Source organism: Engraulis encrasicolus, chromosome 10 (assembly GCF_034702125.1).
Source record: "Engraulis encrasicolus isolate BLACKSEA-1 chromosome 10, IST_EnEncr_1.0, whole genome shotgun sequence".
Classification (NCBI taxonomy): Eukaryota; Metazoa; Chordata; class Actinopteri; order Clupeiformes; family Engraulidae; genus Engraulis; species Engraulis encrasicolus.
Genome location: NC_085866.1, coordinates 18,620,173 through 18,640,885, shown reverse-complemented (window position 1 = coordinate 18,640,885; position 20,713 = coordinate 18,620,173). Strand labels below are relative to the sequence as shown.

Sequence of the window (20,713 nt, the reverse complement as noted above, 5' to 3'; positions counted from 1 at the left end):
AGCAGGGCTCTAAATTAACTTTTTCCACCACCAGCCAATTTGGCTAGTAGACATTTTTTCTTGCTAGCCAAATGGAAGGTCAACTAGCCATTTTTTTCTCACCAAAATAAACCATGCGTTAATTATGTTGCTTTTAATTATTTTATTAAACTAGGCTATGTCCTCAACACAGATAAACAATATAAATATTATACTCAATATAATTCAGTCTATTCTATAATTATTTAGTAATTATATTTGTATTACCTGCATTTCATTATTTTTCATTCCCTTTCCATAAACTGCACAGACAGCCAAACACTAGCCTATTACCTCACACACCATCACCCAAACCTCATACAGTATAGGCACAAACACAGCATGCCTTCAACACTAATGTCACACACATACCAGACTTTCAACATACACTAGCCAAACACACACACACAACCAAACACTGCAAAACCACATATCCCCTACACAGCATCACTTCACACACAGTGGGCCAAATACCATGGACAATGCACAGAAGACAGGTGAAGGGGAGAAGAGATGAAGGGAGGAGAAGGACAGGAGACACCCGCGCGCGCGCGCACACACACACACACACCTACACAGTGCGTGAATGATGTCTGCATTGTGTGTATATGCTGCTGCTGCGTGACACCTTCAAGTTCCTCCAGGTCAAATTAATATTAGGTTTACTTACGATGCGCTTGGAATGACAATTACCGTTACGCTATGTCAACTAGATATCCAATAACACCACGGACACCACGCACCAGGCTACCACACACCAGGCTACTTTGTTACTTTCGTCGCTAGTTTTCGTTATATTTTTTTTCACTTACTCGTATATCCATGTCAAACTCGTGCAGGGTCTTTGCGATGGCGTGGGCGTTATTAGGAAACGACAACTCCATCGTTTGTAGTTGCGAGGACCTCGCAAATATCAGACGGCTTCTGACGGCAACGACACTGTTTTGACAGACAGCTGTCCTGTCCCTTCACTCACTCACGCCGTTTTCGCTCCATCAATACTCTATTTCACCGTCACAACAGTTACGCTGCTATTACTTGCATTCATCGACACATAACCGTGATTTAACCACTGCCACATTATTTTTCATCTGACAAACCTACGAAACCAAAGTAATCGGCTAGTCCGCTCATTGAACATATTTTATTAACACTAGTTCGAGCGGCGCGCGGGTATCAAACACGCAGCCAATGGATGCGAGGCTGCCTTATTGTGATTAACAGTCAGCCAATGGGTGTGGGCTACATCATGACGGTAGGACTAATGTTCATGGGTAATGTAGGCAACGTTTTAACGCTCATCAGACGGCAGCTACAGATCTGTGCGGGCAGCTGTTTAACGTTCAGTCGGGCGCGCGCTACCGGCCAATTTGGCTAGTGGATGATTTTTTCTACCAGCCAAAATGATTTTTCACCCGCATTTGGCGTGTTGGCGTGCGTTAATTTAGAGCCCTGCTCGCAAGTGTCTGCAGTGTGTGTGTGTGTGTGTGTGTGTGTGTGTGTGTGTGTGTGTGTGTGTGTGTGTGTGTGTGTGTGTGTGTGTGTGTGTGTGTGTGTGTAAATGTGGATGATGGGGGACGCTGCCAGTGTCTGGCACAGAGATTGGTGGAGTCCAAGAGAAACAGCCAGACTACTTAACTTTATTCTGTCACAGTCAGCTGTTCCAAGACAGAAAGCCAAGCAGAGTGTTTGAGCTAGAAAGACGAGCATGTTAAGATTAAGATGTATTACTGCTCTGTTGTTCTAGTCTGTAGGAGGCACTGAGCTCTTCAAAAGGGAATGAGGAAATGAGACGCTATCAGAGTCTGTCACAGGATCTACTACGTTCAAGTGCACTGAAGTCATATTCCATTACAATGGCAGCTTCATAATGTGTAGTAGCAGCAATTTTTATATATTGTCGTTATTTTTTTTAATTACAAACAATTTTTTCTAAGCTGGCAAATAATTTATATTTGATCATGAATTGTTTTACATTTTTGAATGATGACTTGATTTTTAGCATTTATGTGCCAACTTCGGCTATACATTTTTAATGTGAATACAAAAAAACAGACCAGGTGATGACTTGCACAAACATTTTGTATGTAGTATTTTTTCACCAGAGTGTGAACAGATTTAGTTTTGATGATGTATCCACTGGATACTATCCAGTGCTGGAATGTGATGCTATTTAGCAATCAGACTAAAGACCTCTGAAATACACTCCTTCTCTGACGACTGTTCTGTTCTGTTTAGTGTGTGTGTGTGTGTGTGTGTGTGTATGACAAGGGGTCAGTTGTTCTGCGCCCAAAAAGAGAGGAAGCCCAGAACTGGGTCCTCATTTCAATGTATGAACTGGATGGGGGGCCCGTTCAGATGATTTTGCCCTGGACCTGGCCAAAATTGTCAGTGTGTGTGTGTGTGTGTGAGCAAGGGTTCATCTTTGCCAAGGGCTTAGTCCACATTTGCGAAACTGACAGTAAATATTAAAGCCTTTAATAGAAGTTTGAATTTTGCATTTTAGGTCGTTTAGCAGAATAACTACAGTTGCATTTGAACGTACATTGTCAATCCCTGACTGTGCTGTATTTTGGTGGTTGAATATGAACTCTAACTGTTGTGTAAGCTGTGGAACAGTCCGTCCCTATCTGTATTTGTTATCGTTTGGCTTTGCCTGCAAAGGATGTTTAGGGAGTAAGTGAGTCTCGAGTTTTTGTTTATTGACTTGGAACAATCAAATTTCCTGTGACAGACGTGCAGTCCGAATCTCATGTGAGTGTGTGAGGCCACCCTGAACAGGCAGAGCTTGTCTGTGAGAATTTACACACACACACACACACACACACACCATCTGGGCAGTGAAATAATTTTCTAAAAATCGGAATAATATTTTTGTGTGTATTGCAGTTGACTATTTATTTCAGTTGTACTGTTTATTGAGTCGGTGGTGGGCCGCAAACATTTGTGAAAATGTTAAGTGGGTCCCAAGTTGGGAAAGTTCGGGAACCCATCATCTACACCAGTGGTTCACAAACTGTGGGTCGGGGCCCCTAGGGGGGCCGCAGCGGCACTGAAGGGGGAAAAATATTCTTAAGTCCAAAAGGGGGTCCCTGCTGAAAAAGTTTGGGAACCGCTGATCTACACAGTGCAGATCTAAGTACACCATCTCTACCACCGCTCTATGCATGTCTACGGTATCTCTCCACAGTGGCATGTGTGAAGGAAGAGGATATGAGTAGTGTCTTCACAGCCCACATCAGACCTGTAAAAATTCTTGGCGTAGAGTGTAAACCTGGTGCCATCCATCAAGAGGGAAGTGTTAGTGTGAGACGTCGTCTTTCCTATGTGTGTTACCATGTAAATGCCATTCTACTTAACTGTGCTCAAAATGAAGTAGTAGACACTTTGTAACTCTTATGTCTGTGTTGTAAACCTGTGTATGTGCTTCACAGTTGTTAAACACTGTGTTAAAATATCCAAGCACACACACTCATAAAAGTGAGTCACCAGCTGTAATGGTGTCTTATTTCAACTCAGGGCTGAGACAAGCGGTAGTAGGACTGTTATAAGCACATTATTTTGGGCAAGATAAGGAACACGTGTTATGGGCTGAACAATACGGCATGGCCTTGAAGTCCAAAATGGCTCCAATACAGCCACACAGATTCACATAGCATTTATCTGCTAATTACAGAAGTAGTGGTTACACTTAAAAAGCCCCTGTTATATTAGCTTCTGTTAAAAGGTGTACAACAACATGTAACGTAACATTATGTGATATTAATGTTGGTTATAGTGCACATACATAAGTGTCCATTCATTTAGAGATGGACCTATACTTAAAAAAGAAATCGTAAAAAATGTGATAACCAAGTTAATTCTCTGTAACAAAGTGGACAAAGGTGTATAAAGGAAGGACTGAAACAGCTCAGACAAGGCACTACAATTGAGCATTTGACAGGCTACCCTTCACCTTTGACCAGTATAGTCAGAATAAATTTGACTTGTTTTCATTTCAGGCATATCATCATCTCCTGGATCCTTTACTAAATTATAAATAAACCTAAATGAATAAATTAAAATCCAAGTTGAAGTTAAAGACAAAAGCTGAAGCAAAGAATTTTAGCTAGGAAAACATGAAAATGCTTTATTGTCGTGCATGGACGGATTAATCAAACAATATGGGCTAAAATGTGAACTGAGAAAGTTGATTTGATTTGATTTGTTAAATAACTAGCTGCATTTTCTGAAACAAGGCCTCTGTTTGATAAAATATAACACTTTCAAGATATACACAGATTTCATATAAAAATAAACATTTTTTACAGCCACAGGTATCTAGCTACTAGAAATATTAGTGCATGTCTTATATTCACAGACATTTACAAAGTTTGGAGATTTATATAATTACAAAGTCTTGTAACAGCAACATCTATTAGACTTTTTACAAAATTAAAAATGTGAGAAACGTGCTTTGAATTAGCTGTTCTTCCTTGGCATCTCACAAACTGTCACCAATTGGTTTTCCAATGTAAAAATATTTTTGCGTAATTGTTTCCCAAATAAGCATTTGTGATGTATCATCCCATACTAAATCTCCCACATTTTTTAAAACCCATCAGATTGGCCATCATATTGGGACGCTTTTAAGTCGCATTTGGTCTGAACATAAGTGTGCATAAGCTTCATCGCATTAAAAAAAAAACTCACTTCACTTCAACAGCTTATGTTACCATTTAGATGATCGGAGGAATTGCAACACAGATTCCTTCTAGTTCCCCAAGGCCGGTGAAAGGCTAAGGGCAGATAGCGCCGGTGTTCTCCAGCGCATTGTTTTAAGAAAATCACTGAGTTGGTTTGAGTTGATGTTTATGGCACAGAAGACTGCAGTCCGATATGATCACCTTTTGGCACGCAGCGTCTTGGCAGCGAGACGTTGGCACAGTACAGTCAGGGCAAGTTCCATTCGTGTTTTGCTGCTGGTAGGCCTAGTGAACTTGTGATTGCATCTCCAGATATGCAGCGCTGATTCCACGCAAACAAACCCCAGATTAAAGCCAGTCAGTCAGTCTCCGGCCCCAGTAGCCTATCCATCCAGCAGTGTGCTAGTGGGTCTCGTCGTCTTCATCCTCTTTGGCGTAGTAATGCCGCCGTCTGTTCTGTCGTTGACTGGTCGTCACTGTCGTATGTGGCCGCTCCGGATAATCCTGCATAAATAAATAAATAAACCCACAAACAAATAAATAAAATCGCGTTGCGCATGAAAACGAGCTGGATTAGCTGTGGTGGAATTAATCAACAACAACCAACAAAATGCAATGCGTGAATGTGTGTGAAAGGTTAAAGCCTTTGCATGCCAAAGAGTATTGCCTATGCGTGAGAGAAAGGTGTTGCGGATGGGTCTGTGCCGTGCTGACTATGGGAAGCACAGCGGCACAGCAGGAGCCCATGGTGGAGATAAACACGCACAATGGCGGAGTGGACTCTGCCATTTGACCTCATTTATTATTAATGGAATGAGTAACGTTTCTGTCAACAATAACGCGCCAAAATAGCAACCCTGTCTATATATGCCTTTTGACGGGATTTTTACCCTTCGCATTCTTATGGTGGCTACATTTGGCCAGTTTTTGGTTACGCTGGTTCAGAGCCGTCAAGCTCTGTTTGAGAAAACGAGTTCAGTGGGAATTAAAATTAACCCTCACCGGCAAAACATCCAGATTGCCAAAGAACTGTCCGACTGGGTAGATCTTGTTGCTGTCCTCATCCATCACAACGGTAGGGCTCTCGTGCGTGGAGGCCGCGCACACGTCGAGTCTTTGCGCTGAGCCTTTCGTCCTGCGCCGCGATGGGGATGCCAACACCTCTGTGGCGTTCTCCTTGCCTCGCAATGCCATTCCTCCATTCGGAGCATTCCTAGGTTTGTTCCGAGCCCGAGTCTTCGAAGCGGGCGCAGTGGATGCTGCTGGCCGTTCGTCCCCTTCGCTACGACCGTTGAAGCTTTTGGACCGCCGACTCGCTTCGCTGCTGTCGACGGCCATTAGGATAGTACCGCGATAGGGTTCGCTCCTCACTCTCCCAGCCAATGCCTGAAACGGTCCTCTTTCCACTAGCCGCTGGAAAATAAAAACATCGTGTGCATTAGAGATATATATGGTGAAATAAAGCTAAAACGCACACAGGCCTAAAGCAGCGTTCTGGAGCAACTGTTGTCTTTCGGGACGGAAACTGCTCGGGTGGGGGGGTTAGTTTTTGTACTGCGGCTTTGACTCTGACCTTAGCTGAACTTCGTTTGACTCCTAGCCCAATTTAAAGTGACAGCACACCAATTCCAAACAAAACACTTTCACAACTGCTGTCCGGATGCAACATGTAGCCTTTCATCACTCCAAAAGCGTGTTCTAAAGAATCCAAATTCTGGCTCGTTCCCAAATGGCATAGTAATGGGGGCAGTTGACTAAACTGAACACAAACATTTAGGCCTACACTCTTTGTAAAACCAGGAACAAAACAAAACAAAACAAACCATAAAACTGAAGTAGGCTATCTGAATAAAAATAGGGGTAGGCCTATCAGGCAATGATGCGTAACACCAGACTCATCGAATACTCCTCAGATCTGAAGCGACAGAATTAAACCTAAGCAGGCCGACGAAATCGTCGTGATACCCAAACTTCAGCACGCCCTGTTACATTTTTGGAAAAAAAAATATCATCCTGCCAACTTCGAGATAAGTGTCCAGAGTTTAGTTAGCCTATACATCCATAAATAGGTACATTGTAAACTACAAAATCAAAGAATCGACGCGTTATCGCTCACCTGTTTACGGTTCATTCCTCTTTTGTCAAACTTCAGTTTGGGCGTCGAGTTCCCCCTGTCTGTTCGCTGCCAGCCGGGAGAGACGTTTGGTCTGGTTTAGGGTTGAGCTCACGGCAACAAGTACAGCCCCCTTGTCTAGCGAAGCCTACGCTAGTCCCTCCTCCGCCGTTTACTGGCAGTCTAGTGCGTCATCGCTTAGCACGGGGGCTCGCTTTCTAGCCTCTCGTCACATGGCACCCTCGGAGCCTGTGTTGTGATTGCTACACCCTCATCCGGAGTAACAGGCGGGTGGTGTCATACATTTTTCATCAGCTCAAGCTCCGGATGTAGAGGGGCCCCAAGTTAGACAGTGTTTTTTTCCGGGCAAGTGTGGTTGTATAGGCAAGAATACGAGGGAATCGGATGATTGAAATCATTGAGAATGTTTTTTAATTGAAGGCCTAGGGAAATTATGTTGTGGGACTATGGACTAATTCAACATAAGGCATAGCCTAGTTAGTAGATGGACGCTAGATCAACAACATCATCATCATCATCATCATCAACAACAACAACAACAACAACAACAACAATACTAATAATAATAATAATAATAATAGGCCTAATAATAACAACAATGTATAAATAACAATAAAACAATAAAGAAGAAGTTTGGTTAGAATTATGAGATAATAATGATTGTTTGTTTAATGTAGGCCTATCCTCAAATATGATTGGAAAACTGACAAGAACAGTGATAGAAGACAATCCCCAGATAGCTGATCAATGGTTGATAGGCCTAGTAGGCTAATGTAGCCAATCAAGGGGTGAGTTTCTCAAAAGAGAAGTTGTTAGCCTGTTAGCAACTTCGGTAGTTGCCAATGGGAAAATGCATTGAAAACAAGGCCTAGCTAATGTAGTAAGCAACTTTGGTTTTGAGAAATTCACCCCAGTACAAAATAGATGCAGCCATCATGACCTATCTGTATTTTATACTTAGCCAACACTTAACATCTATTTTAGGGACATGGTATTTGATGACAGTCTCTAGAGCACCCACATTCTGACTACTGCTGTGGGATTCAAACCTGCAACCTTCCCATTCCAACTCCCAAGCCATATGTATATATATATATATGTATATATATCAGGGTTTGACATGAACTTTCTCGCTTGCCGGCCACTTTGGCTAGTGGTTTTCCCGAGTCACTAGCCATCCAGCTATTCTACTAGCTACAAATTTATTTTGTTTTTATACATCCAACCTCAGAAGAGGAGGTACTTAAACCAAGAAGATAAGTGCATGGGTTTCTACATGGGAATAAAACAAACAAATAGAAACTGTGTAACTGAGCTTTTCTTGAACTTAAATACAAACAATTGATACACAAGGGACAAAGTGCAGAATATACACTATTCTGATATGTCATGCCATATAATAACCTACCTGCCAAATTGGCTAGTAGTGACACTGAAGTTGTTACCAGCCACAGCCAAGTTTTACCAGCATTTGGCCGGTTGGCAGGTGCCAGTGTCAAGCCCTGATATATGAAAGTGATGCACACAGTAGGCCTATAAAGCCCATCAGCTCCTCCTAATCAAACTTGAATTGAATGTGACCAATAAATACAGGGCTGTGCTGATATGAGTGACTCATTGTTCTTCATTCTGGATTTTAAAACACTTTGTTCTTCGAGACAGGTTGCTTAACTTACTGTCTTAAAGAACAATAAACGCCCATGGGCAGTTGAGGATTGTACAGCTTGACGCCAATATGGAGAGGAGAGGATTGAACAGTTTGACCATCAAGGAGGAGAGGAGAGGAGAAGAGAGGAGAGGAGTGAATTGGACAGTTTGACCATCTGGATGCACCAGGATGATGTTGAAAGTTGAGCTCAACGTTCCTATGAATCCTGTAAAAGTCATGGAAATTGAAAATGTAACCTGTCAGGCCTGTTAAGGTCATGGGATGTTGTAAATTCAGGGGATGTCTTGGAATCTTTCAAGTCAAGTCAAGTAGGTTTTATTGTCAATTTCTTTACATGCACTGGTCATACAAAGAATTTGAAATTACATTTCTTGCTTTCCCATACAGACATAGACTAATCTAGGTAAGGACATAGACAGTATAGACATAGACAGTACTTATACATGGACTTACAGTTTTTGCCGACTGCTTGCACACAATTTGCAAAATTTGGCTCATAGAGTCAAAACTCTACACACATGCCAATTACTCTCAACACTTGGAGATAAACCCATCACATATATGGCAACATGAAGCTTTGCTATAAAAGCATAAACATTGCCATAAAAACCTTACAATCTTTTGTCAAAACCTCACTTTCATGTCAAAAGACACACAAAAGCACCAAATGAGAAAACAAATTAGATCGACTTTAAAACAGTTGTCTGCTTTATACAAAACACAGCAGTCTTTCTTTTTGGAGCAGTCTATTCAGTCTCACAGAATGCACATTTTCACAAGACCCCAAAATTCAATACTGTACATTACAAAACTGCATCTTACAATACAGGACATTAAACCGAAGCAAAATATATCTCAAACAGTACATCACTCTAAATACAACAGTGTGTAGGTGAGCTTATGTACCTTTTTTGTGTATTGGTTATTTTCACAAATTTTCAAACATCTAAATATGATATAAATATGGGGTTACGTCAGCATGCTGTAATAACAATCATCAATAACAATCAAGTCAATATAGGCTACTTTGTTTGGTTATGAGGTATGAGGTATTCACGAAATACAATACATTTTCACAGACACACTATGCAGCTGACATCTACATGACATCATCAAAATTATATCATGTTCAGTCAGTTTGCTCAAGTGGTCTTGCTTGGTTGTGTTCTGAAAATGACACTATTTCTACAAACTATCATGTTCACATTATCTAACATGTGATGATGAAGATAAAAGGCTACTCTTGGCGGCATGTATCAGGCTAGGTTTTACAGTGAGTCAGTCAATGCCATACTCCATATTCTACACTTTAGTACCATTGTGCTATTCGCCTTGTTTAGCATACAAGCAATCAAAGTAAAACAAATAAATGCAAAATAAAACAAATGCAATTTAATATAAAGCATGCAACTTTGTAACATGGCAGAATAGTGTTCAATTTTGAAAGCATGTGTTTTATTGTCTGTGTCTAAATCTTGTCATACATCAGTGTGTTTTGTTTTTTTAACAGATGTGTTTTCACAATGACACTCTGAGATTTTACTTTTGAACAAAGTGTCTTGTGTATGAAATTGTGTGTAGACAGCTGGAGTCTGTGTGTTGCGTAAAGGAGCAAGTGCCTTGCTAAACTGGTATGAAAGTGTAATGCTTACTTTTGTTTAAAGTCAAGCAATAAGTGTTTAAGTTATGCACCAACAACTTAACGATATGCTACTTTGGTTTAAGCATCTGCCTATAGTGTTTAAGCAGTAGGCAAAAACTGTAAGACAGTATGGACATAGACAGTGCTCATACAGACATTTAAAGTGCAAGACTGGACAACAGAAGACTTGTAGAGGACATACATTAAGAGGTATTGTTGTGCTTTTGTGCTTTTCCTAAAAAAGTTCTTTATAGCGTTCTGACATGGTAATAGTAGCATTTTGAAGAAAAATAAATATTAAAAAGGTCTGTCAAGTACACCAGCAGCAGTGTGTGTGTGTGTGTGTGTGTGTGTGTGTGTATGTGTGTGTATGTGTTTAGTGCAGGTAGAAGGTGCGGTGTGCGTCTGTGTGTGTGTTCGTGTGTCTGTGTGTGTGTGTGTGTGTGTGTGTCAGTGTGTGTATGTTTGGGTTTAGTGCAGAAAGTGCTTGTGTGTGTGTGTGTGTGTGTGTGTGTGTGTGTGTGTGTGTGTGTGTGTGTGTGTGTGTGTGTGTGTGTGTGTGTGTGTGTGTGTGTGTGTGTGTGTGTGTGTGCATGTTTTGAGTTAGTGCAGGTTGAAAGTTCAGTCACAAGTATAGTAGTGCAGGTGGAATGTTCAGTCGCAGATATGGTGGTGGGGGATGGGGGGGGGGTTGTCAGTGGCCTTGCTGGCTAGAGGCTGACAGTGGAGGGAGAGTGGGTTGAGTGTTCAGCATCTTGATCGCTTGGTGCATTGTGCTGCTCGCCAGCCTGGTGGTACGGGAACGGAGGCGCCTGTACCTCTTTCCAGAGGGCAGGAGGCTGAACAGTTTGTTAATATCTCTTTTAAAAAAAGCTACATTATAATGATCAAATCCACACAAATTCCTTAATCACCTTAAAAGTATGCAGAATTCTACCAAGAAGGGTGTCCTAAACTCATGGAAAATTCATATTAGTTAATGGAAAATTTAGGAAATATTGTCAGTGAAAATGAATGGGAACCCAGAGGTCACAGAGTGATATTCAAGAACAAGTTATTGAATTTTCGGAGAGCATGTTGAAAGTAAAAGTACAGTAGGCCTAACATTTACTCAAATTTTATTAAAACAAATAACTTTTCTCCTAAACTTTTACTCAGTAGATTTTTTTTAGCTATTAGGCCTACTGTTAGTATTAGTAGGGTTCAAACAAAGTAAAAATAGAAGAAAGAATCTATTGACGTGTGGGTCAGTGACGTTACTTTCAGCAATAGCACACGTCAGGGCGGCGCAACAACAGCCTGTGGACTGTCTAAGAACCATATTCATTGAAGCATATCAACCACTAATTACTAATTAACTTATGGGCATAAATGATCTGCATTTAAAAATATCAGCGTATGGAACCAGCACCTTGTGCCACCTGTAATTACAATTTTATTACAGTCAGTAGACCTCTGATTTCCAGGAAACCAAAGAGCATTACCTCTGGCTCCTCTCGTCCACTACACCACTTATTCACACTCTTCACGCAGTCTGCAAAACTCTACATTAGAATACGTTCATTTGCACACCAAATAAGACAGAGCCTAATGTTTTCATCACCTTTATCAAGATGATGCTGGGGCCTTATGGTGTGATGAGGCAGACTTATGTGGTCAGTGGGGTGTTTGTTTAAAAAGGTTGAGAACCTTAGCCCTTTATTGTTTACCTTCTAGGTCTGTCTCAATACGTTTTTGCATGACTGGACCCTGCTGCTAACCTGACTAACCTGCTGGTATTTTGGGAATTTATCTTCATGATACCCTGAAATGTCCTCACCTGTAGTTTGGAAAAAGGACAAATGGAGTAAGTCAGGTTACCCTGCTGATGCATTTGTTTTTGAAACCATGCCCTTCTTGGTGTGTTATTACCTTGTATTCATGTGCCTTTTCAGCTTTTTGCCCTGTCACAGGACATTGTCCTTGATGTGTGAAACATCTGAGCATGCCAAAGCACTTTCCTATCAACTGTATTATCATACTGTTGAAATAGCTAGGTCTATAATAACCTTAAACTGGGTGTGACTCATACACAAACATAAGCACTCATGCACGCACGCACGCACACACACACACACACACACACACACACACACACACACACACACACACACACACACACACACACACACACACACACACACACACACACACACACACAGACAATGCAGTGGCAGCCTAAATATTGTAATAACGCCCCCATGTTATGGCATGACATAAACTCCACGACTATATCTTCAAAGACAATGGAGTTTCAGATATCCTACAGTATATTCTTTTATATACATGTACATGTACAGTATATATTTTATGGGCTTTTCCCCTCTACTATGATAAGACAGTGACCGAGTCAGACAGGGCACGAGTTGGAGAAAGAAAGATGAGGTAGGGTCAGGAAATGACAGAGGCGGGATCATAGAGGTAGAACATAACACTGGAGTGGACCCCGTCCCCCTTTTCATGGCAATCCGTGGCAGCCATTTTTTGGAGGTAGACCTGTGAAATGGATTGAATGGAGGAGGCTCACCTATGTCAAAAAATGGCTTAATAATGTGGAAATGTCCATCAACACACTATACAAGTTGAATAGTTGAAGTGTGTTAAATATCTACATAATTAATATAATTTGATNTTTTTGTTGTTTTTTTTGTTTTTAATATTTTTTAGGGGCTTTTATGCCTTTATTTTGATAGGACAGTCTGAGATGGTGACAGGAAGTGAGTGGGACAGAGAGACGGGGTGGGATTGGGAAATGACCCCGGCCGGACTCGAACCGGGGTCCCCGTGGGCATGCAAGCCCAAATGTGGGGGGCTTAGCGCGCTGTGCCACAGTGCCTCCCATATAATTTGATTTTTAAATGAATGTTATCGACTCATATGATATAAGTACATGTATTTAACCTGACATTTCAAATCTGGTCTGTGATTAATATGTGACTTCATATTCACACAGGTGCCTGCCTACACTATACCTACACAAGATGGAAGGGTGCCGTTTCCCAGAGCTGTCGCAAATTTTCATGTCAACTCTAGTGTTATGTTCTTCCTCTATGGGCCGGATTCAAACCTGGGACCTCCCGAACCGCTGCCAGCAGGTGGCATTGCAGCATCCCACAGGTACAGGGCATTGAAAGCATACAGAACACTCTTTTCTCTTATTGGATGGAGCCAGATTGACAGTTTTCCTCAATTGGTTTGGCACATTCACGTCAGAATGGTAATTCCCAAAAGTATACTTGTAGAATGGTCACATCATCGTGTCACTTGTCTTGGTGAAAAAGTCAGTTCTGCTTGCTTTTAGCATATTGCATGCTTTTGTTAATCCATGCAATTGATTGTGTATAATCCGTTTTTAGTACATTATCTGTTTTGTGATGTTACTCAAAAAGCTTTGACACTGAATATATGAAACTACCTCACCCCCCAAAACATTTAGGCCCCAGGCCATTGGCTTGACATGCAAAATGACTTACAAAAGGTTCATAATGTGTTTAAGCACTGTCTAATTTCCATTAGATTTTTTGTCTATAAATATGATCCGAGTAGGTGAATTGCTTCCAGATAAATATTGACCCTCTCTAAACAAAGGCAGCAAAATGAAATAATATTTCAATGAAAAAACAGGCATGCGATGTAACAATATGCACTGTACTGCATTACACTCTATGCCTTATGTAGGCCTATCCTGTATAATTAGGCTCCACACAAAGTTACAATATGCCACTAGAATTTTACAATAGAGTAGGCCTAAACACTTCATAATAGGCTGTCAGTGTATTGTTTCAAATTCACACAAAACTTTTGCTTTACAGTTATATGTTTTCCACATGCATGGGCCTGCAAGAGGTGATAGAGTTGGCTATTTTTTCTATTTTGCAAATAGAATTCCTGCCAATAAATTAGTCATACTCTAAATGTGTAGCCTATCTAGTTCAGTCTTATCTGATCAATACGGTCGAATTTACATTTCTCATCGAATCTATACATTTGACATCAGAAAAGACCCTCAGAAGTGTAGGCTACTGGTCAATTGACAACATAGCAAATCAATTTGACTATGCAGGTTATTCACTGTGTGCCACTTTGCAATTTATAAAACTGTTTTGAGAATATACATTATATTTTGCAAATTGCGAGAGAGATTTGAGAAATGCTTCAAAACAATTGAGAAAATACGTACCCTCACCACAAAACCTGGCACCGTCACACAAAAGTCGCTGTCAATAATTCATTTTTTAATACCGTGCTTGTTTCGCATCCCAAGTGCCACACGGTGGCGCACTCTCCATATAGAATAAACCATCTTCACAAGTTTATTACATTCTCCACGTAGCCATCATTGATTGCATTGATCAAATTGCTTCACTCGTTACAAATCGAAAAGTTAGTACTTCATCTTCACAGTTATGTAGGAACGGAGAGATGATGCCAGCCGTGGATGTTGATCACTTTCAGGAATGCGCAATAGTTATGTGTGCCAGCTGCTGAGTTATTGTGCGTATTTCCCTAAATGATGCAAACTAGTGGTGGCTATGGTTTTGGCAAGCATACCAAACTACTCAGGCGCCACGTAAAGGCGCGTTTGTCAAGGGGGACTATGGCTAGTCGTTGTTTAACCCTTGCATGTGGCACCTGTTTAAATTAATTATTAGAGCGCTATTGGGTATCTGGTCAAAGCCCCAAGGGACACGTCGACTCAGCAAGCACATCTGTGGCTTGAAACAAGAAACCTGAGTTACAGATAGGTGTTGTGAGGTGGGTCGAGTTCAAGAGAGGGGGGAAGGGGAGGTAGGATGTCCCTCCGAGACATTCTTTCCTGAGAGCCGCTAAGTGATGAAGGCACCTGAGGAATATAGCGACCAACTGCGAAGCGCCGGGGGTGACATTTGCACCAACAAACAATAAAGAGATCAACTGGAGGAGAGATTCTTCCTTTAGAAACGTAGAGGGGAGATTCGAAGAAGAGGAAAAACCCCAGTGGAGTTCCATGGAACAGGTCGCACCCAGCCTCGAGCGCTGCCTGTGTGCCAGAGATGCCCTGACAGCGCGCGCAGTGTGTTCAGAGCGAGCGTGCGCCTTGTCCCGACAGGATGACTAGCGGACGGACGTCGCCTGTTGCTCTCCGGGAAATAAGAAACACGGATCCAATCTTGAGGACATGAAGCGTGAATGGAATATTTTCAGTCCATCCGAAAGGGGTTTACACCCTGCTTGAGGCGCGCGGCGGCAGTGATGGATTACTTTTTCCGGCGAAAGAGACTTTTTAAGACTCTCTTAACTTTAGCCTTTGTTTTTGCCAGTCTGCTGATGATACAAAAATTAAAAGTGCTGGAGAGTAATATGAAAGAGTTGGGAGTGAGACCGGGTGTGAAAAGCACTTGGTGCGGACCTGAGTGCCAATTATCGAAGGGGAAGCGGTCCGACAACCATCGGTCTCCCGCTGGAAATTACTCGCTCCTGGCTCAGGCTGAGGGCTCGGATGATCCTCATCATGTTGTCGCTACTAAACCAAGTCCGACGTCCTGGGATGTGAATGTTATTAACTGTACAGAGGACCATACGGTGCGGAGCAAAGACTGGTTTCGACGACTGGACCCGAGGTTTCACCAGTTTGTGCTGCACAGACACTGTCGATATTTCCCCATGCTCCTGGACCACCCGGAGAAGTGCCGAGGTGGGGACGTGGACCTACTGATGGTGGTCAAGTCGGTCATCGAGCAACACGACAGGCGGGATGCTGTGAGGAAGACGTGGGGCAAAGAACAGGTCATCAATGGCAAAAGAATTAAGACTTTGTTTCTTCTTGGCACGCCATCCACAGGTAAGGATGCTAAAAACCTGCAGAAGTTGGTGGAATTCGAGGACAAAATATATGGAGACATTTTGCAATGGGATTTCATGGACACATTCTTTAACCTGACACTAAAGGAGGTGAATTTCCTCAAGTGGTTCCACATTCACTGCTCCCAGGTGCAGTTCATCTTCAAAGGGGACGATGACGTGTTTCTGAACCCAGACAACCTGGTGGAATTAATAGGCTTTAGAGCAGACGAGGGAAAAGTGGAGAACCTGTTTGTGGGGGACACAATCGCAAAGGCCATACCCATCCGCAACCGCCAAAGTAAATACTACATCCCCAAAGAGTTGTTTGATAAGCCCTATCCACCATATGTGGGAGGGGGAGGCTTCCTGATGTCAGCGGCGTTGGCCCGGAGACTGTTTGTGGTGTCCGAGGGCCTGGAGCTCTATCCGATTGACGACGTGTTTCTGGGGATGTGTTTGCAACGGCTGCACCTCGCACCAGAGATGCACCCGGGCTTCAAGACGTTCGGCATCATGAAGCACCGGCGCAACAGCCGGATGAACAGCGAGCCCTGCTTCTTCCGTAACCTTATAGTCATCCACAAGCTCACCCCGCAGGAGCTGATGAGGATGTGGGAGATAGTTACGAATGAGAACCTCATATGCGCTAAAAGGACTGTGTTGTGAATGTGAAGGTATGGGGAAAGTAAACCAAAGGGAATAATGATGATAGAAGGGTACTTGAATAGGCCTGGATGATATATTTGACCTATGAAGGGCTTGGATATAATCTGTAAGTGCTCCAAATGACACTGTCCATCACAGAGTAGCACCTGCCACTGCGCGCGCTTGTGAGGATTCTGAAGTTATGGATAGCTTACTGCGCACGAGCATGTGATCATAGGCCTCGTAGACACGACCTGAATACGCCAGTGAAAATCAAACGTTGTGTAAAGTACTCAAAACACTGTGAAATGCTCTCTCTCTCTCTCTCTCTCTCTCTCTCTCTCTCTCTCTCTCTCTCTCTCTCTGAATATAGTGTCATTATTGGCCACGAGGACAATAACTGAAGGGCTGGGCACGTGCTGAAATGGCAGATTGCCCTACCCCCATATAAGCTACAGAAAAAGAGAAGAGTGAGTTTGGAAAATGACCCAAATTGCCCTGGAAAATACACAAACGACGACTTGTTCATCCTTTAAGGGTCCAAGGGACATAGGCCATGTGGCACGGTCAAAACAAACCAAAGAAGACTCATCTCTCGCGCCATGATAAAACCACTGCGCCATGGGTTAAACTGTTAGGCTACTGGACTGTGTACGCATTGACCTCTGTGCGAGTATGGTGGTATCGGCAAATAAATGTATTTTTTTCTGTACACGTTTTGTTTGTGAATTTGAATTTTACATTTATTCTTCTCTAGGCCTTGAGGGAAAAATGCACCCCATAGCTGCTAAGTGCAGTAGACAGAGGTGTCAATGAATGACATGGTAGACATGTGCCAGGATTCTTGGCGTACTGAATAACCACACAGCAAGTGCAGTTGCATGGTTGAATGGAAAAGTGAAAACAGTGTGATAAAATTGCACCCATGTCAGGGGAAAAGACCAATGCAAGCTCTAAGAGTTCAAAGTTATGGTGTATTTAGCTGGCTGCATCGTTTTCCTCCAGGGGTGCTGACAGTCTGACCAAAACCAAATGAATAGGCACCTGTTCCAGAAGCGGTCCCGAGGGAGCCATGTTGTCTTCACAAGTGTCCGCTGTGCACCGTCAACAAAGGCCTGTCTTGGCAAAACAAGGCAGCAAATAGCAGATAGCGCAGATAAAAGAAGTGTTCCTCACGGGTCTTGAGGGTGCGTCTGTGTGCACCATGTTAGACAATACCACGCAAACTACACACTCTGTTTAGAACACACACACACACACACACACACACACACACACACACACACACACACACACACACACACACACACACACACACACACACACACACACACACACACACAAACACTTGACAGAAGGGGATTTTTGGGCAAAGCTTTATTTACTAAACCTTGGGTGTCTTTGAACATAAAACAGCTGAGGGCAGGCACTCTGATCCTGCTCTCTCTCTCTGTGTGTGTGTTTGTGTGTGTGTGTGTGTGTGTGTGTGTGTGTGTGTGTGTGTGTGTGTGTGTGTGTGTGTGTGTGTGTGTGTGTGTGTGTGTGTGTGTGTGTGTGTGTGTGTGTGTGCGAGAGAGAGAGAGAGAGAGAGAGAGAGAGAGAGAGAGACATACACACACACAGACAGTCTTCCTCTGTGTATTCCTACAAGGCGGTTTGTGAATGCAGAATTATAAGCTCTAAAATAGATGGGTCTTACAGGCTATTCTGTTCCTTTCTGGTCTATTCTATTCCACACACACACACACACACACACACACACACAGAGAGAGAGAGAGAGAGAGAGAGAGAGAGAGAGAGAGAGAGAGAGAGAGATACAAAAAACTAACCAAAACATGGCTTCCCTTGGCCTGTTGTGCTGGCGGAGAGGGCCGTTATGGGGAAGAAATAATTAGAGATTTCCTCTTGATGTATCGAAGTGTAGACTAACATACAACATCCAGGACACTTCCTGATGACATTTTCATTGTTAACCCCTTAGCACAGAGCCTCTGTTATAACCTCATTGTCAACAAAACGACCACGTCTTAATCGGTTACTTAAGACACTCTGGATTGTCATAGCAATGTTGTCATGATGAAGTTGAGTGTTTCCAGCAAAGAGTGAATAGGCCCCTTAAAGGGCCCATCTGCAGCAAGGGGCTACTGTCTGACAACGCTCACTGAGATACTTACCATGGGTATGCTGTGTCAGAGTGACAAAACCTCAAAATAGATAAATTAAATCTTAAGATTTGGACTGTTTCTACAGTATTGAAACATGCATGTTCACGTTTATATTGACTTTTCTTCATATTCCTACTAAGAAAAACAATTCCGGCACAGAAAAAAAGCTGTAAACTAGCCACCCACGTACACACGCAAACACACACACAACAAAAACATGTTGACACAGCCTCCCTCAGAGGAGAACAATCCTCTGTGCCGAGGGGGTTGTCAGCTCTGATGTCTGTGTTTGCGTGTCTTGTGAAGTGACAGTGGTGTTGTGGAGTCTTATAACAATGCGCTATGGAAACAGGGGTTCCACATTCAGAATGCACTATGGTGACAGTGTTATAGAGTGTTATAACAATGCGCTATGGAAACAGGGGTTCCAGTTCCAGATGCACTGTGGTGACAGTTGGGCACTATGGAGACAGAGTAGGCCTCAGTGGCGTGTTGGCGCAGTGCAACGGAGCACTAGGGAGATGGGGTAGTCCCCTGTGTCTTAGTATGCATATGTATATCCGTGTGTCTTTGTGTGCTCATGTGCTAGTGGTGGAATTTATGTTGTGTGTGTGCGTATGTGTATGTGTGTGTGTGTGTGTGTGTGTGTGTGTGTGCGTATGTGTATGTGTGTGTGTGTGTGTGTGTGTGTGTGTGCGTGCGTGTGCTTGTGCATGCGAGTAAGTAGTGGAACAAGTTTTCTATGGAGCCAGCCAGCTAGGTTAGCCCCCAGTGTTGAATGAAAGACGAACTGCTGACTTGCGCTCTTCAGTACTTCCATTTTAACACTGGCCACATTTGAACACATTCACACTCTCAACGCACCACCTCTGTCCAGTGTCATTCACAGTCAGCGCACCACCACAAAGTGGTGGAAACGAGATACTCGAGTACTGTAAACCAGCCATTAGACTACCTTGTAAAAAATTATATTAGTGATAACTGATGAGTCATGACAACTTACAGCATATAGTTAATTTATTCTGGTATACACTAAATAAACAGCATTCGTTTAAAGGGGTATGCCACTATTTTGGGGCTTAATACAGTTAAAATCGTTGGCTGGGGTTTATAAAGGTGGTAAAGTGTCTTATTTTTAATGTAAGCCGTTGTCTTGCTTTAAGACAAGTTAAAAGAGGGAGCATGTCGCTAAGCTAGTGAAAGTCAATGGATCCGTGTAGCATGCTAAACTAATTTAGTAAGTGAACAATGACTCTCGTGACCACTTTCACGGTCCTGAGAACCCCAAATGTAACTTTTTGACAGAGCAGTCCGCTACGAAACCTCCTGAAAGCGTATTTCTTTAGCAGAACAGAAGAGACATGAACACGAGGTGCCATGACACCAACCAAGCAGCAACACTGGGGTTAGCCACAGACTCTGCCACTCACACATTGTTCGTGTATGAAACCTCAGTACAAGGTCTTCAACTGACATGAGACGATGTGTGTCTGCACTGTGTGTGTGTGTGTGTGTGTGTGTGTGTGTGTGTGTGTGTGTGTGTGTGTGTGTGTGTGTGTGTGTGTGTGTGTGTGTGTTTGTGAATGTTGGTTCATTAGTGTGTGTGTGTGTGTGTGTGTAGGTGCATGCTGGAAAGGGGGGCTGTTCATCAGTACACCAAGGGTCTCAACTGCAATGAAACTATGTGGTTAGAGAGAGAGAGAGAGAGAGAGAGAGACAGAGAGACAGAGAGCATGTGTGTGTACGTGTATCTGTGCGAAAGAGTGTGAGAGAGAGACAGAGAGACAGAGAGAGAGTGGGCATTTCTCAAAACCTAGTGCGCACACTTCCAAGTGTATTCAGCCTAATTAGTCACACCCAGTGATTGGATACTCTGTAGAGTTCACCAAAGAT

The 20,713-nt window shown here is 42.7% G+C and overlaps 2 protein-coding genes across 2 annotated transcripts; one reads left to right on the top strand and one right to left on the bottom strand.

Annotated features, from left to right (window-relative positions):
* Window positions 1-4,852: 4,852 nt before the first annotated feature.
* Window positions 4,853-7,001, bottom strand: c10h1orf174 (chromosome 10 C1orf174 homolog). Its single transcript, XM_063208288.1, has 3 exons — window positions 6,820-7,001; window positions 5,706-6,116; window positions 4,853-5,207 (listed from the first exon to the last, which is right to left on the bottom strand). Exons 1-3 carry the CDS (start codon window positions 6,832-6,834, stop codon window positions 5,106-5,108), a joined length of 528 nt encoding a protein of 175 aa, XP_063064358.1. The 5' UTR covers window positions 6,835-7,001; the 3' UTR covers window positions 4,853-5,105.
* Window positions 7,002-14,976: 7,975 nt separating this feature from the next.
* On the top strand, window positions 14,977-17,426 carry b3gnt7l (UDP-GlcNAc:betaGal beta-1,3-N-acetylglucosaminyltransferase 7, like). Its single transcript, XM_063209619.1, has one exon. It carries the CDS (start codon window positions 15,357-15,359, stop codon window positions 16,674-16,676), a length of 1,320 nt encoding a protein of 439 aa, XP_063065689.1. The 5' UTR covers window positions 14,977-15,356; the 3' UTR covers window positions 16,677-17,426.
* Window positions 17,427-20,713: the final 3,287 nt, after the last annotated feature.